Consider the following 17167-nt stretch of genomic DNA (forward strand, 5'->3'; position numbering starts at 1 on the left):
TCGGAAGATTTCAGGCCAGGTAAGAATTTTCAAAGTGAAGCGGCGTGAAAGAATTCGATAAAGTGTTTGTGTGTTCTTAATTTTATAATGTTACCATTTTTTTTCAAATTTAGAATAAAAACATAATAGATTACTTTTGCTGTTAATTTGGATTCACAGAAAATTCGGAGAAAAGTTCAAGGAGCTATCTAAACATCTGCTCACTGACAAAAACAATCTATTTATTATGGGTTATATTGTCATTAACAGTCAAATAACAACTACTTAATTCATTTATGCATAATAATTTTAATGTAAAAATAAACAGAAGCAAAGCCCACAAAATATGGCATCAATTTTCTTTATTTTTAAGGCATATCATAAGCAATTATTAAAATGGTATATATTATACCAATTGCTTAAACGTTTCTTAATGATAATTTGTAACAATATATGTAATGAAAGTGAAACTCAGTTTCTTTTCATTTCCTACCTCCATGTAGTTACTTTATAGCCCACCTCAGACCTTCTTATCCAATATTTTGATTAGTGTAATTATAAGTACAAATACTTTGACTACAATTGAGGTTTTTGTTTTCGTATTTTCTGTGTGGTACTACTTTTAGACTAATAAATTTCATTCTCCATTGTAATGATTTTTTTATCACTCAGAAATGTTTATTTAGAGAAAGAATTCAAATGATGATGCTGAAACGATGAGGAGATAGGAAATAACCCATACGTGACATATAAATGATCTACTGATGTCAGTAAAACAATACTTTTGTATTTGAAGAGTTCAGATCTTTTTAGGCTTCTGAAGATGCTCATTCTTATTCTCAAAAGATCCAAACACCATCCCAAAGTGAAGCTGGAGACCACATGAGCAGGTCCTACCTGTATTACATTGAAGTGTACTTCTGTGTTCAAAAATGAATATAGTGAAATCCAAATAAAATTCAACAGTGTCCTTCCATTTTTGATTTGAAAATACATTATTCTAATGGAAATCATCCAGGTTGTTAGGTCAGTTAGATGGGTCCATTCCAAAAGCTCACATTTATTACAACCCAGCATGATGGTTGGGGTATAAGAGGAACCTAAGTGATCTCTAAGTGAAAGGTGAAATCTCCTACCACACTGCAGATGCTTAAAGCAGAATTCATGATCCCAACACCCCTACACATGTGCCAGAAAATGCATTACCAAAAATCTTCAATGTGGCATAAAGGCATGAATAATAAAGATAAAATTAGCAGATTTTTAGCAGGAAGCTTTTCTGTATTAGTACTCACGAGGGTAGACCAACAGCGAAAGGCCAATTCATCTCAGCAAAATATTTACCTGATTAGTAAGTGTTGTTTCTGACTGTCATCCACAGTGTGGTGCAGAAAGCCAACAAAAAAGCTGTGTTTGTTAAAGTAGCAAAAATAGAGACATTTCTATAGCTGGGAGGTATCTCAGACCACCAGGTAGGCGTATCAATAGCCAAGTCAAAGGTTCAAATGTTCGCTCCATAGTTAGCAGTTAGAAAAATTACTTAATCAATGACAGTATCCTCCTCTGAAGAACAGGGATAATAATATGACCTGTTTCTGAGGGTTGTTGGGAGGATTAAAGAAATTAATACAGGTGAAGTACTTAGAAATGTTCCTGGCATAGGGTGACTGTGTCCTAAGTGCTATTAGATAACTACACCTTAAAAACTACAAAGCAATAAAAACAAGAAGTATGAAACTCACATACATAGTTACGCAACATTGCAAGGATTACAGTACTTTGCTGAATTTAGAAAGATATTACTTCATCTCATTTGTAAATACCTTTAAATATTTCATAGATCATACAGATGTTTCACATTCTACCTTGAAAGGCATGAAGCATCTTTCCTGAGAAAATGTTTAGAGTTATACACCAAAGAGAATGATCAAAAAGCCTCCAGGTAATTCACCTTTTAGGATGACAAAGGTCTCCCATTATGCCTTTAGCTGAAGTGTGTTCTGCTTTCCTGAGTGTCAGTATGTTTGTATTTCTACAAGTAAGAGTTTTCTTTTACTTATAGCAATCTCAAATTCCACCGGTAACGAATGCATGTATCAAAATTTAAGTCACTTTCATAAAATCACTAGACATATAATTCCAAGTTCATGAATTCAGATTCCTCCTGGCTGCAGACAGCAGCCACTCCTCCTTTGAACCCATAATGAATACCTTTTTATGGAGGTATGAGCTAACAGCACTGTGTTCTATTCTTTCCCCTAAACATTTTACTTAGATAATATTAACAAAGATCGAAAAGAAAATCAGTCACAAAGGCAGAATCACAAGGTGTATTTCTTTGTGCTGATGTGCGGGTTGCCTCTAGCAACCAAAGTTCAATCCCAGCTGAAGAAGAGCAGCCTCCTAAGGTGTTGTGAAGCAGCCAGAATTCTTGACTTCGGAGGGTTGTTTGGTTTGGGGAATTAGCTAAAAAGAATCTACTCCTTTTTCTGCCCTTAATTCAGTAGAGAATAACTCTCCCACTAACCATGGGTTAAGAGATGAATATTTATCATGGTAAGATATTTCTTATTATCCAAAAGTCAACTTTAAAATATATCATTTATTCACACACATACACACACACACACACACAGATATCACAGGTTCAGTACCAGAGCACCAATCTAAAGAGACTATCACAATAAAGCGAGTCACATGAAATTTCTGGTTTCCCAGTGAATCTAAAAGTCAGGTTTACACTATATTGTAGAAACACTTCATTGCCAGAAAAATGCTAACCATCATCTGACAATGCAAGGTTGCCACAAACCTTCAATTTAAAAAAAAACAAAAACACAAAGTCAGTGAAGCACAGTAAAAGGAAGCATGCCTGTATATTCTTCCTTATATTCATGTACAGTCAGCCCTCTGTACCTGCAGGTTCCACACTGACGATCGATTGAATCCATGGATGTGGAAACCATGGATACAGAGGGCCAACTGCACTGTGCCATTCTATATATGGGACTGAGCATCCGAATGGGTTTTGGTACCCGAGGGGGCTCTTGGAATCAATCTCCTGTGGATACCTAGGGATGACTGTAAATAAAAACCACTATCAAAAGGTCAAAGTTGACAACCTTAACCAGTCCCTTCAGCAAAAATCTGCAAAAAAAAAAAAAAAATTCAGTGTTGTTTTTTTTTTTTAAGTTTAAAGCAAAATTCATCTTCCATCGTGGGAAAGCATCTGGTTTCTTCATCCATTAGTAAGTTTTGAAGAAAGAGGTCCTTTCTTTGAATATATATTGGTTTGATTTTCTGAAATGTCATCTTCCTGCAAAGTTATTGATGTATACATTAAATATAATACAATACATTCCATTAAATACTGGCATTGAGCAATTTTAATATGTAAATTTAGACTGTGTTTCAAGGAGTAAATAAGACGCAGGCAGTGGTCTTTCTCATTCAGCTCTTCAGCCAGGCGGCTCACTTCCGTAGCCTAACCAACATCAAATATGGGGTCATGCTTTCAGTCTTCAATTCACTGTAGAAAAGACCACACAATTATCAAAATCGAGCACATAAAGCTTTACTGACATAACTGCTGTACCACCTTCATTACCATCTCCACTACTGCTGTACTACCAAGTCTGAACGAATTGCTTTAACCGAATTGATGATGGTTAATTGACTCTAATTCCCCATGAGGCACAGTAGAAGCACGTTATGGATGCATTAACCTTAGGTAAATGCATCTGGTTGTAAGAGGACAGGAGTGAGGAAGAGTGAGGGTGTGTCTGCCCTTCTACTCAGTGAAGACATGCACCAGAGTGACTTGGAGATGGGACACACAAATCGACTGTTCCGTCAGGACGTTTTAGTTCTGTGGGTTTCTCATAGCCTAAACTTCTCTCCTCACTGTGTGAGTCTAGTTTAAAAAATATGTATACACACACACACACACAAATATACATACGCACACATCAATATGTGTGTGCACACATATATGTATATATGTGTGTTTTATTGTTGCTGTTTTGCTGTTTTCTAACAACCTGATCCTTAATATCCATTTCTTTGGTGTTCAACTTAAGAAACATCTATACGTTCTAATGCTTGGGGAAAAAAAAAAACTTTTTTTTTTTTTTTTGCACTGACTGAGAGAATTCTATTTTATGAGTGATTTAAGAGATTTGCCAAGATTAATTTTTAAATATATGTGATGCTTGTTTTTCTTTGCATTAACGGCTACTTTTACATTCTAAGTCCTCGCGAGAGTTATAATTCCATTCTACGTTGGTGAATCTAGACTTACCAAACCATACTACCACTTACATTCTCAAACGGCCAATTGGTCAGATTTCATTTTGCAAACATGAGACCTACCATTATAGATATATCATTACTATTGGAATTTCTACCAAAATCATAAAACAAAGGGCATATTCATTCCAGTTTCCCTATTTCAATTAGGAAAATTTCCCATTTGACCTTTCCTCAGTCATAGGAAGAAAAAGTCTTTAAAACTACCTTTATTAATGAACTGTAGCTAAAGAACTGGCCATAGAAGTCATTCTCTCAAACTCATCCCCTCTGTACCAGCCTGAGTCTCATCACGCAATACTGGAGTCAGTATAATATGGAGACCACGTGTTGCTCCTTCCTCTGCTCCACTCTGGCTCCATTCCCTCCAGGGTCAAAACAGCTGAGGTTGGCCATGATACCTCACTACCCCAAGAGGACGTATCTGGTAAAGGAGCTAAAATCGACCATCCTCCCTTTCCTTGGAAAGTCATGCTTCCCTTTCTATTCTAAACTCTTCATCTCTTCCTGCTCTGAAATGTCTGCTTCTCTTACTGCTTCTGAAATGTGGGCATTTCACTTCCTCTTTCAATACTTCTTGGGCTTAATTTTTCTTTATTAGATGTTGCAGGGCTATTGGCCAAAAAGTTAATGACTTAGCCTCTGGGGGCTCAAAGATTTTAGGAAACTTGATGCATAATGCTTCATCTCTAGTTTCTAATTACATACATCATTAGCAAAGTGAAGCATGGTTGCAAGGTGTCTTGAAGAGGGAGAAAGATCTACTTGAATCCCTAGACTGGGGCTAATCATAGGGGACCTGATTCTCCACGTCAGGCACTGTGCAGAAGAGAGTTTCAGAAAATGGGTTTCGGCCCTAGAGAGACTAGGCTGGAAATTCAAAAGTTGCTAGAACAGGAAGTTTTTAGTCACTTTCTAAATGATTCATGTAATTACAGACTATATTTTCTTTTAAGTGATAATTTCATGGAATTTTATGGAAATGAGACTTGAGCCCAGAATTCTTTTTTTTTTTTTTTACAAACCTGTCACTTCTGATTCTGTCAACATTAGAAAGTGATTTGATGGTTTCAACTATTATTTCCATTGCTTTAGGGGTCATTATCATTGCTTCATTCATTCTTTATTAGTTGTTGAAGACACTTTAACAATGCAGGAAATAAAGTGAAAAACAAGGAACTATTCCTACCCTCTCGACACTTACAATCAACTTGAGAGACAGACATGGAAACTTAAATAAATACACATGATTTATGATTAAAATGCCCATCGGTGACACAGAAAATACGAGCAATGGAGGAACAAGGACAGTGGAGGAGATAATCTGTACTCTTTGGATTAAGTGTTGAAGCCAAGACTGGGCTTGTTTTATGCCAAAGAAGAGGAAAGACGATATCTAAATGTGGTCATTCATTTACTCATAAAGTAAGTATTCGTATATCAGGCTTCAAGGATTCAGTGGTTAACAAGATTAATAGAGCTTCCACTCTCAAAGAACTGGGAGACAGACCGTAAACACGTGATTACGTAAGTATTAACTGAATGGATAATTTCTCAAGTGGTATAAATGTCAACCGTGTTCAACAGGAGTCGTGAAGACAGATGGTGGGGGCGGAAGCGAGGCCTTACCTTGTAGAGACGGCCTTGGATACCTTCGGCCTAGGAATTTCAGACCAAAGTGCCACCTTGGTTTTTAGTTCTTTGTTCTGAAATAGAAAACAAAAATTGTGCAGAGATCACATGTGTGTTAGCACATTTACTAGCCATGTGCTTAGTGTTTCTGGACGACCCCACCATCTACATCCCTCTTTAGCAGTAAGTCTGTTGTTCCAGTCACTGTATTAGAACACAGAACGTAGCTAGTTGCGAGTCCCCAAATATTACTTTTGAAAATACAAACACTCCTTGAAAAATGCATAATTTACCAAGGCATTCAAATTCAGTATTCTGACTTAGCCTCTGAAATTCAACAGCTGAACTCTCTGTTTCAATTTACAGTTTCTTTTATATGGACAGATGTGAAGAACTTCATGAAAGAATTCTATTAAACTCTATTAAAGAACCTTTTGAAAGACACACACAATATTTATTACACATTTGTCTTTCTTGTGCAATCTCTTGATTAGAAACTCCATGAAAATAGGCACCATCTGTTCTTTTGGTTCACGGCATCCTTAGCCTCAATTTTCTCATCGAAGCCTCAGTTTCTTCATCTCTAGTAGCAGTGGTCCTGACTACCATATATAAGGTGGAAGAAACAGATATCATACGACCATAATATTTTAAATCTGGAAGCACCTTGGAATTCTGGGAGATAATGCAATGGCTAATAACAGGAAGGGAAAGCGTTTAAGTTTTCAGGTACAAATCCTAGCACAACCACTTGCTAGCTGTGTGACCTCATTTAGTTTACTTATCCTCTCTGTGCCTAATTTCCTCATCTGTATTAACAGATATCATAGTCCCTTCTTCACAGGTTCTGAAATGAAATAAAAGTACGTAAACTACTCAGCTCGGTGTCTGGCACAGGTTTTAAGACTGAAAGGCAGTTGGTTATGACTTTCTAGTCCAAGGACCATTATTATATATTATATATAAAAACTGAGGTCCAAAGAGTTTAAGTGCCCAACATCTTGTTCAGGGCAGAACTGAAGATTCAAAGTCAGGTCCTCCGATAAATGGGAAGGAAATCCAGAAAAGAGGGGATATATGTGTAAGTATAGCTGATTCACTTTGCTGTACAGTAGAAACTAACACAACGTTGTAAAGCAACTCTACTCCAATAAAAATTAATAAAAAGAAAAAGTGAAAGAAAAAACCCCACAAAGTCAGGGCCTCCCAGTCCAGAGACAATACTTTCTCTACAATGGAGCCAAGCCAAACAGTTTCCTTTTATAGATCTGGAAAGTGAGACTTTCCAGCGAAGACTCATGCCCAAGGTTGACTTGCCAGTTGGCTGCATGGGCAGGCCAGAAGTCTTTCAAGGATACAACTGTACAGAAAGTTCTGGGTCTGAAAGGTAACCGTGGGAGGAAGGCAGAAGAGGCGCCACGGCTTTCAAAGAACAGCAACACACCAGCTCCCTTCCCTTGTAGGAAACAAAGGACTGAAAAAGTAAGTTGTTTTGTAAGACTCCATCTGCTGGTTTGGAGTAAGCCAGCACCAGAATGCATGGTTTTGGGAAATAGACACCAGAATTTTGATGGAAGAAAAAGAGTTAATAATTCTGAGTACCTAGCAAATGTCAAGACTTTTGCCTGGTGTTTTCCAGACATTCTTTTCTTCGATATAAACTCATCTTTGAGGAGTAACTTTCATTGTTATGTATGTGAAAGAAATAAAGCTGGCAAAACTCAAATTGACGAGGAACCTTGCTTCCAATGACCCACAGGTAGTATATGCGGCATGGGTCTGCAAATGTGCAGGCTTTATGCCCTGCAAGATGTTATTTTTCTGTGACCAGAGGAATTCGCCCAGCCTCCTTATATTACAAATAAGCAATTGGTGGACCCCAGGAGATAAAGAGATTCAGTGATTTCTGAAAGGATTCCAGGTATGATATATAGGCAAGAGAAGACAGCAAACTGTCAGGGAATTAATCAACAATGAATCTACCCCAAACATCCAGCCCCCCACAATACACCCAGGTACTCGGTCCCTGCCATGTCTGCAGCAACATACCAGTAGCAGAGGGAATGTGACACAGCACAAGAAAGGATAGTATCTTCCCTTTTAGAACACAGGATGCACCGTATGGTGGAGGTGATAAACATGTGACCATTCAAAAATTAAAAATAAATAAATTAAATGCGATTCAAGAGATGCCATAAGGCAGCCAGTAATTCAAAGGTATAAACAGAAATCAGTGTGACTAGAATAATTTTCCTACACAAGGACGTTGAACCTGGACCTTGAAAACAAGGTGAAATGGGTTAGGTGGAAAAAAGGGAGAGGAAAAAAGATGAAGACACAGTTCTTAAAGTGTAGCCCTGGAATCAACAATCGGAACATCCCCTGGGAACTTATTAGAACTACAAATCCTCAATTCCCAACCAAGCCATTGGACCAGAAACCCGGGGTGGCCGGGTGATGTGTTTTAAGATGTTCATCAGATGATTCTGATGTCTGCTCACATCGGAGAGCCACTGGACCAGAGTAGTTTTAAATGTTGGTTGTATATTGGAATTACCTGGGAGATTTACAATCTAGTGATGCCTCGGTCCTACCCCCAAAGTTTCCATTTAATTTGGTTGTAATCTAGGTTCAGGAGTTTTCAAAACTCTGCAGGTGATACTAATGTACAGTTAAGATGAAGAACTACTGAACTAAGGAAAGCAGAGACAAGATGTGAATTTTGTACCTTCTTATCCCTCGGCATCTACATGGAATAATAACTAAAAGATGGAGCAAAAATCTTCACACATGAATCATTTCACTGTGATATTTCAAGAGTTAAGCACTTAAGTCTCACTCAGGAAATGTACTTCAGATTTGACAAATTGATGATATAGATGTTCCTTGTATAATGGAGATATATCGAATATACACTCCAAACAAGTGCAGGCATATATCAGGGCCAAGTACGTGGCTAAGAAAAACTCCTCTCTGTATAGTACTTTACAAGTTATGAAGCACAACTTGAAACACAATATCATGATGACAACAAGCATTGGAATAAAAATATTTTTGTGGCTGGACAAGTATGTAGAAGCTATTTGGAGTTTTTCCAAAATAAACTCCTACTTTCTCAAGTTGTTGCCCTTCCAAACAATGCAGAAGCATAAGAGTTATCAGCTTAGACTGTCATTATTTTCATATATTTCAACTTCTGTGATGATTTATTTCATCTACTGGATTTAGGTCTTTATTATTTTTATTTTATTATTTTTTTGGTGGTACGCAGGCCTCTCACTGTTGTGGCCTCTCCCGTTGCGGAGCGCAGGCTCAGTGGCCATGGCTCATGGGCCCAGCCACTCTGAGGCATGTGGGATCTTCCTGGACCGGGGCATGAACCGCATCCCCTGCATCGGCAGGTGGACTCTCAACCACTGTGCCACCAGGGAAGCCGTAGGTCTTTATTTTTGATTCATGGGCTTTCATATGCTTTTCTTTAACTAGAACAACCAAATGCATGAGTTTTCATCATTAGTTTACAAAATTACAAATCAATGACCAGAGTAAGTCCACCATTATTATGACCTATCCAAGGATAGTTCACGGACACAGTTTTCCAAAAGAACCTAATTTTTGCATACTTAAACTTCTAGCAACATGCTCTTGGAAGTAACTTAAATTTTAGGGATGATGGTGATTACATAAAGTAGGATACTCTTCAAAGTCTAGAAAATGGAGTAATTTCTGAAGATGCATTTTCATATGAGCATGTCATTAGTGAAGAGGTTAGAAATGTGTGAAATGTGAGATGAATTTCAGAGCTGTAAATTAAGATGATGAAAGATATGCCAAAGTAGAAAGAAAAGTAAATAATTTTGGCAGAGTTAAGCAGAAATTTTCTGGTGATACTTAAAAGAGGTTTAAAATCCTGAAAGACTGAAAAGAAAAAAAAAAAAGGACAGAGTTAGATGAGTGAATTTTATCCCCTTGTTGGGGGGTGGGTTGGAAGTCCTTGGTAGGATAGAAAAGAATACATAGAAAAAAGTATTAGTTTCCATGAGTCATAAAACTGGAAAAAAGAAAAACATTTAATGTAGTAACTGTGACAATGGCTAAAATACATACAAATGATCCTGCAAATTTAACATTATATCTGTTCATTTCTAAATATGTAGAAATATATATCATTTTTAAATACAACTGTGTGTATATTGACACACATGCATATCTGCACATACACACACTTATTTGATCACCCAGATAAGTAGATATTGGGGGATGAAAAGCATGTGCTTCAAAGTCAGGAAGACTCAAATGCAGCCGAGTGATTTTGAACAAGTGTCTTAACTTCTCTGAATCTCAGTTTAATCCCTGAGGGAATAAATAATAGCTTTCTCCCAGAGTAGCTTTGAAGATTAAACAAAATGAAGTATGTAGCATGCCTTAAAAGAGATGAGTTGTTTATTATGGATGAGAAAACTATGCTGTCTGTATGGTTTAGAAAGTTGACGTCTTTAAAAGGGTTGTTCAGCTCTGGTGACCAATTTTTCACAAACTGAATCGGCTCACACTGATATTTCAAAATAGGATAGTTCTAAGTTTGTGTGCAAGATAGTACACCCCTGCATACGTCCTCCCAGTTTAAGATCTTCATAACGAAGCATTGACTAGGGCTAGACTAGAAACAGGTTCACTCCAGCTCAAGCACTTACTAAATTCAGGTACCTGGTCCAAGATCACAGGCTCAGAGATGCTCTTCTTGACTCCCATCACTTTATAACTGTCACATTGTTTTACTCTTCTCGGAGCAGTTACCCCTCCCTAATTAAGTTGTGTACTTACTTGTTTATGTATTTACTGTATGTATCTTCAATTAAAATAAAGCTAGATGAAGTCAGGACAGTGTGTCCTGTTCCTACCATGTACCTACCACTTAGAACATTTCCTGGTACATCATAAACACACAAAACTATTTGCTGAATAAATAAACTAATGTGGCTTGACCAGGCTTTTTAAAGCTGAAAAGGGCATTGTAACATTCCCAGTGAGAAGCAAAAAATGTATTACAGATGTATGATAATCAAAACAGTAGGGCATTGGAGCCAAATAGGCAGATACACCATTGGAACAGATTTCCAGCATAAAAATTTAGTCTAGGATATATCGGCATTTCAAAATCATGAAGGAAGGCCAGACTGCTCAATAAAGTAGGACAACTAAAAAATTAGATCCCTACCTTACACTGGACTGCCTTGAATTACAGATAAACTTGGATCTAAATGAGAATTCCGGCTCAAAATAGGAACGTGAGCACATGTGGGTTTTTTTTGTTTTTGTTTTTTTGCTTTATGCGGGCCTCTCACTGTTGTGGCCTCTGCCGTTGCGAAGCACAGGCTCCGGACGCGTTGGCTCAGCAGCCATGGCTCACGGGCCCAGCCGCTCCGCGGCATGTGGGATCTTCCCGGACCGGGGCACGAACCCGTGTCCCCTGCATCGGCAGGTGGACTCTCAACCACTGCGCCACCGGGGAAGCCCTAAGCACATGTGTTTTTCATCTCTACTTTCTTAGATTTCATTAGAACGATACCAAAGGATTTTTAAATATTGAAATCCCTTAGTAATAAAGAGGAAAAAAGAGGGCTATTAGCAGATCAGAAATGTCAGAACTGAAAGACTGAAAGTGAGTAAAGAGTTAACTGCAAGAGCAGAGGCAGCTGCAGGTGAGGCTGTGGCAGCTGAGGGAGATGTCTGATCCAGCAGACATGGAAATTCAGAGAACACAGATCAACAGTCTTAAAAATGGATAGTCTTCGAGTTACCAGTTCAACTTCTAAAAATGTATCTTAAGGGAGGAAGTAATTATACAAATAATCAGTAATGTTTGTAAAAGTCTGTTGAATTCATTGCTGTTTACAAAAGCTGTACTGGAAAACAATCCAACAGCAGGGATTAAGTTAGCTAAGTTATTTCAGAGCAATACAGTGGAAACCTTGGTGGCTCTTTAAAAAGATAATGTAAATTTAATTTGCCTGGTAAGCAAAGACTTTCTTGTTATACTGTTCTATAGAGAAAAAGAGCCCTTAGCATGGCCTAAAGGCTTTTTATGATCTAGCACCTTCCTACCTTTCCAATGCCATCCTATGCTATTTACAGCTTTTAGGTTAGAAGCACCCACAATGGCCTCCTGTCTGGCTACCTGACATGCCCTACCACCCAGTTTTCCACAAAGGTCATATTGAAATTCATTTTCTTAGAGAGATTGTTCCCACCCACCAATCTAAATGGTCCATATACATTCCTCCATCCAGGTATTATTGCCCAGAGTATTTTGTCCTTTTCCTGCAGAACCTTTCCAAGATATTATTAGTTACGTATTAATTTATTTGTATCTGTCTCCCTCACCAGTTAGTAAATTCCAGAGAGCAGGGCTCATGTCTATTTTGTTCAACATTGTTTATCCAATTTAGTGCCTACACCGTAGTAGCCACTCAATAAGCATTTATAGGGGCTTCCCTGGTGGCGCAGTGGTTGAGAGTCTGCCTGCTGATGCAGGGGACACGGTTCGTGCCCCGGTCAGGGAAGATCCCACATGCCGCGGAGCAGCTGGGCCCATGAGCCATGGCCGCTGAGCCTGCGTGCCCGGAGCCTGTGCTCCGCAACGGGAGAGGCCACAACAGTGAGAGGCCCGCGTACCGCAAAAAAAAAAAAAAAAAAAAAAGTATTTATAGACTTATGTAACTAGTGATATGAAAAAATTGTTGAAAGAAATAAAGGTTAAAAACACAATAAAATGATGCCATATATAGTCTGTATCTCTAATATATACACACAAGTATGTAACAGGCACAAAATTCCCACAGAAATAGAGATATACACAACTGTGCTGAATAATTGCCCTTGGATGGTATGTTTGAGTGGTTTTCTTGTTATATTTGCTCATCCATATTTCCTAATTTGTATGGGATGAATGACCATATGTTAGTTATGTAAAAAAATAAAAAATAGTTATTAAAATAGTATAAGAAAAATATTTATAAGAAAAAATATTTTATCAAGTAACATTTGTCAAAAGGCCACTACATAAGAAAAGTTGGGAGGAAATGCCTTTAAAGACATTTCTTAGGAGGAGGGGGCTCTAATGCGACATAAATCACATCACCTGATGTAAACTAACCAATTTACACCTTACTTAGGTGAGAATCTAAGGAAAACCCAAGATGCGATGAGCTTACCCTCTAAAATAAAGAGAACAGTGGTCCCAGGAAGGTAGAAACGGCAAAACAGGGGGATGGTTACAAAACTTAAGTTGCAAAATATTTACAACCTCTTTATATTATTATGATTTTTTTCTTCTGTTTGAGGAAAGCAGAAAGAATGTGGTGGTGGAAAGAATGGTGAGGCGTGTGCTGGGAGTCCGATTATGGAGCTCCTCTCTGATCTGTCCTGGGGAAGACAACAGCTCCAAAAGATGAGCAGGTTTCCATGGAAGACAGAGCATCTCTGGACAGGACAACGTGACACACAGAGAAGTCACAATGCTGAGGGATGAAGGAGAAAAGGTGACCAGGTCTAGGCAGTCCGTGATGAGCTATTCAACAGAGACAGAAGGGGTGACACTCAGCACAAAGCAGAGCTGGGCTGGAGACACCTGGGGGTCATCAGGTGCTCCAATAACCACAGGGCTTCTCTGTACTTCCTGTGAGGTAGGGGTACCACCAGCCTAGGACTGCAGCTCAACGCCTGAAAAGGGCTTCCCCAGTCAAGGCGGGGATGAGTGGGCAGAAGTAAAGCACATCACAGTGTATTATAAAGGTTTATGATATGGGCTTCCCTGGTGGCGCAGTGGTTGAGAGTCCGCCTGCCGATGCAGGGGACGCGGGCTCGTGCCCCGGTTCGGGAAGATCCCACATGCCGCGGAGCGGCTGGGCCCATGAGCCATGGCTGCCGAGCGTGCGCGTCCGGAGCCTGTGCTCCGCAACGGGAGAGGCCACAACAGTGAGAGGCCCGCGTACCGCAGAAAGAAAGAAAAAAAAAAAAAAAAATTAAAGGTTTATGATAAGTTTTAAAACACTGAAACATAAGAAAATTTCAATTGGCTTCTTGAAGTAGGTGAGCCCTGAGGCAAAGCTTGGATGCCCTGATGGATACGGATGGAGAAAGAGGAGGAAGAGTACGTCTCAGGACGGGGGAAAGAAACAAAGACAGGAGACAGCAGACCCGGCTATCTGGCTAGAGCTGAGTTCACGCAAGAGAGGCCTTGACCAAGCTTCTAACTCAAGTCCACATCGAGAGATAGTATCACTGGTCTCCCCAGTAGAGAAAGTATTCTGGAACATTTGAATAAACTTTCAACAATTCTTTAATAATATTTAATATTAATAATTTAATAATATAAAATTATGTTTAATACTTAATATTTTAATAATAATTAAGAGTACCTCCCCCACAAAGCTATAATTCTTATACATAGAAGATGCACACACACACTCACAAAAAGACATTCATACCCACATAAGGACACATGCTGTCCTCACACATACACATAGACACAGTCACACACAATCACACAGACACATTCACATACAGACATACTTGGACACAGTGTCACACTGGCACACCATCGCACACAAGCACTCACACACACACAGGACACATTCGTACGCAGGCTCACAGATATACTGAACACACACACACTCACATTCATACTGAAATATAGAACAGGTTCCCTCCTTACCTGGGCTTCAAGTATGTTAACTTTTTCTTTCAGATCTTCAATTCTTTTATCTTGTTCTTTTAAATTATTTTTTAAGCCTTCCATCTAAGATTTAAGAAACACAAATGCAAAAATCTTGTCAGGCAACAGAGAATAGTTCCTTAAGTCAGAAACTGTACAGGTTTCTGTGGTCAAGTAATGTTTAGCAAATCAACAAAATTAAATCCCAAGCATTAGTAGACTCAGCAGGCTACAGAAAATAACAGGACAAATTGGCACCTGGGGACAAGAGCACACAGACAGTGCAATTAAACACTTTAATCTTTAGAAAACCTGTTTAAACCAAACCCAGCAGGAGTGCATCCTGTGGAAGCAACACTGGTCCTTGTTCTGTGTCTCAGCCACCTAACATTTTCATCCTGCATAGGCAGAGGCCCGGGGACATGATGCAAGGCCGTGGTCTGGCATGGGGAAGCTCCCTGCGGCAGAGATCTGGTCAACCAGCAGCATATTAAGGTAAGCCCACTTTGCTTTGGAAGAAAAGCATCTGTTAAGAGGCAACGTGGAACTGGGGGATGTGGGGTGATATCCAGGATGGTGCCAGAAGAGAAGAAACACGTGGATTCCAAGGCTAGCTCTATCATTTAACTACTGTGGGCCTCAGTTTTCTCATCTGTAAAATGAGGACATGGGATGCCCCCTCTGTCCTCCCTGACTCTCAAGTGCTATGACTCAATTCTCTGGCTGTTTGGTGAGGTCCTACCGCAGCAAGCATGAATGTTACATTTATGTCAAGGAGGCATTTGAGTTATTTGGAAGGACTCCTTTTAGAAACAAATATTAGGTAGTTTTTAAAAAAGCGAATGGATGAAGTTATGGTTTTAAGTCTAAAGCAGATTCCCAAACCAGATCAATACAAATCTTGATGTAAACTGTATGAGTGTGCAATTCACCATCCATCTGGCTGCCATCACGATGACCTCTTCTCTTTCACCTGCCAAGATGTTCCCAGCGAAGAAGGGTCAGGTTACAGCCCTGTGCTAACACACCCTCTACGTAAATTCACCACTTATGAGGTTATGAAAACAGATCATTTCTTCTTCAAGAAAGCGCTGAATCTCCTAATCTACAAAATCTGCTAAAGAACAGTGTGCATTATCTGGCTCAGAACACTTAAAAAAAGAACACCAAAACATCTAAAGAGCAAACACAATTTCCCAAATATCTTCGCTGAGAACATCCCAGGTGTCGGCAGAGAGACAAAAGAGGACACTGAAAACAGAGCCTTGTCACATGGGGATAAAAAGGAAATGTCAATGGGGATTAGAATCTCAGTGCTCGTAGAGTCCAGGCAAAGCCACACGTATTTGGTCTTCTCACTGTAAACATACTAGCTACCAGAGAAACACACTTGATTAATCTGACCTCCTGGATGACACTGCGCAGGTTCTGATGCTGGGAGTGAATCACAAACTGCAGATGAGAGATCTGCTCCTGGAGGAGGGAAATCTCCTTTTGAAGATCCTGGCAACTGGAAATGCAAAGGAAAAAAGAGAGAAAGATTTGCTAAAGCATTATACAACTATTTTTACAGCTGTGCTACCAGGATCTCCTCACACGTGACTCTACTACTGGGCAACATGTGGGTAAGATGCCCAGGGTCCCTTATGCCAAACAAGACACAGTGAAGATAAACAGTTATGAAGCATGCTCTGATTAGCTCAGACATGAACTTGAATAAGAGGATCAATTCATGTCAAAAGCTCCTCTCTGGCCACCTGTGACTCCCTCCCTCCAGCAGGTAGTTGAGTCAAGTTGCATTGAACCAGGTGAAACACTAATATATCTAATCTGTCTCACCTAAGAGCATCCACAGACCTAGCATCCATCAGAACACACACATATGGGATAGTAGGGTTAGAACATGGGGCCAGGAATGGAGACTTAACACATATATCAGAAACCAGCTTCCAAGGATACAGGGGTTAGTATAGGTTGTGAATTGCCTGTTTTGTCTTTTTTTTTTTTTTTTTTGGCTTCCTATTTTTGTTAATTCTACTACATGTAAATAAGGCAAGGAAAGAAAAATTAAATTCCAGCTAATATTTTGAGTCCACATTAACCATGGTGAAGAAAGATGAGTGAAGTTTAATTTTAGATTATTCATCCTTTCCCAAAGCTCCGTTAAGTATTGATTACATGGCTTTTGACTATTTCTCTGCCAATATTATTAGTTTGAAGCAAAATGCCTTGAGACAAGACCACTAAACTTGGGAGCATTGTAATTTTGGAGTCACATAACCTTTCTAAGCCTCAGTATAACAGGTCTAACAGTCCCTACCTTTACAGCATTAAAAGATTATACTGGGGCTTCCCTGGTGGCGCAGTGCTTGAGAGTCCGCCTGCCGATGCAGGAGACGCGGGTTCGTGCCCCGTTTCGGGAAGATCCCACATGCCGCGGAGCGGCTGGGCCCGTGAGCCATGGCCGCTGAGCCTGCGCGTCCGGAGCCTGTGCTCCGCAAATGGGAGAGGCCACAACAGTGAGAGGCCCGC

The 17167-nt window shown here is 39.4% G+C and overlaps 1 protein-coding gene across 1 annotated transcript in view; it reads right to left on the minus strand.

Annotated features, from left to right (window-relative positions):
* Nucleotides 1–3450: 3450 nt before the first annotated feature.
* The window catches only part of CCDC68 (coiled-coil domain containing 68), a 35715-nt gene continuing 21998 nt past the window's right edge, over nt 3451–17167 (minus strand). Inside the window, exons 8-11 of the mRNA XM_007459670.1 lie at nt 16040–16145; nt 14636–14719; nt 5917–5993; nt 3451–3508 (exon numbers count right to left, since the gene is read on the minus strand). Of these exons, the coding sequence (XP_007459732.1) occupies nt 3451–3508; nt 5917–5993; nt 14636–14719; nt 16040–16145 (325 nt within the window). The remainder of the gene's footprint in view (nt 3509–5916; nt 5994–14635; nt 14720–16039; nt 16146–17167) is intronic.

Source organism: Lipotes vexillifer, unplaced genomic scaffold (genome assembly GCF_000442215.2).
Source record: "Lipotes vexillifer unplaced genomic scaffold, Lipotes_vexillifer_v1.1 scaffold1670, whole genome shotgun sequence".
In the NCBI taxonomy this organism is placed as follows: Eukaryota; Metazoa; Chordata; class Mammalia; order Artiodactyla; family Lipotidae; genus Lipotes; species Lipotes vexillifer.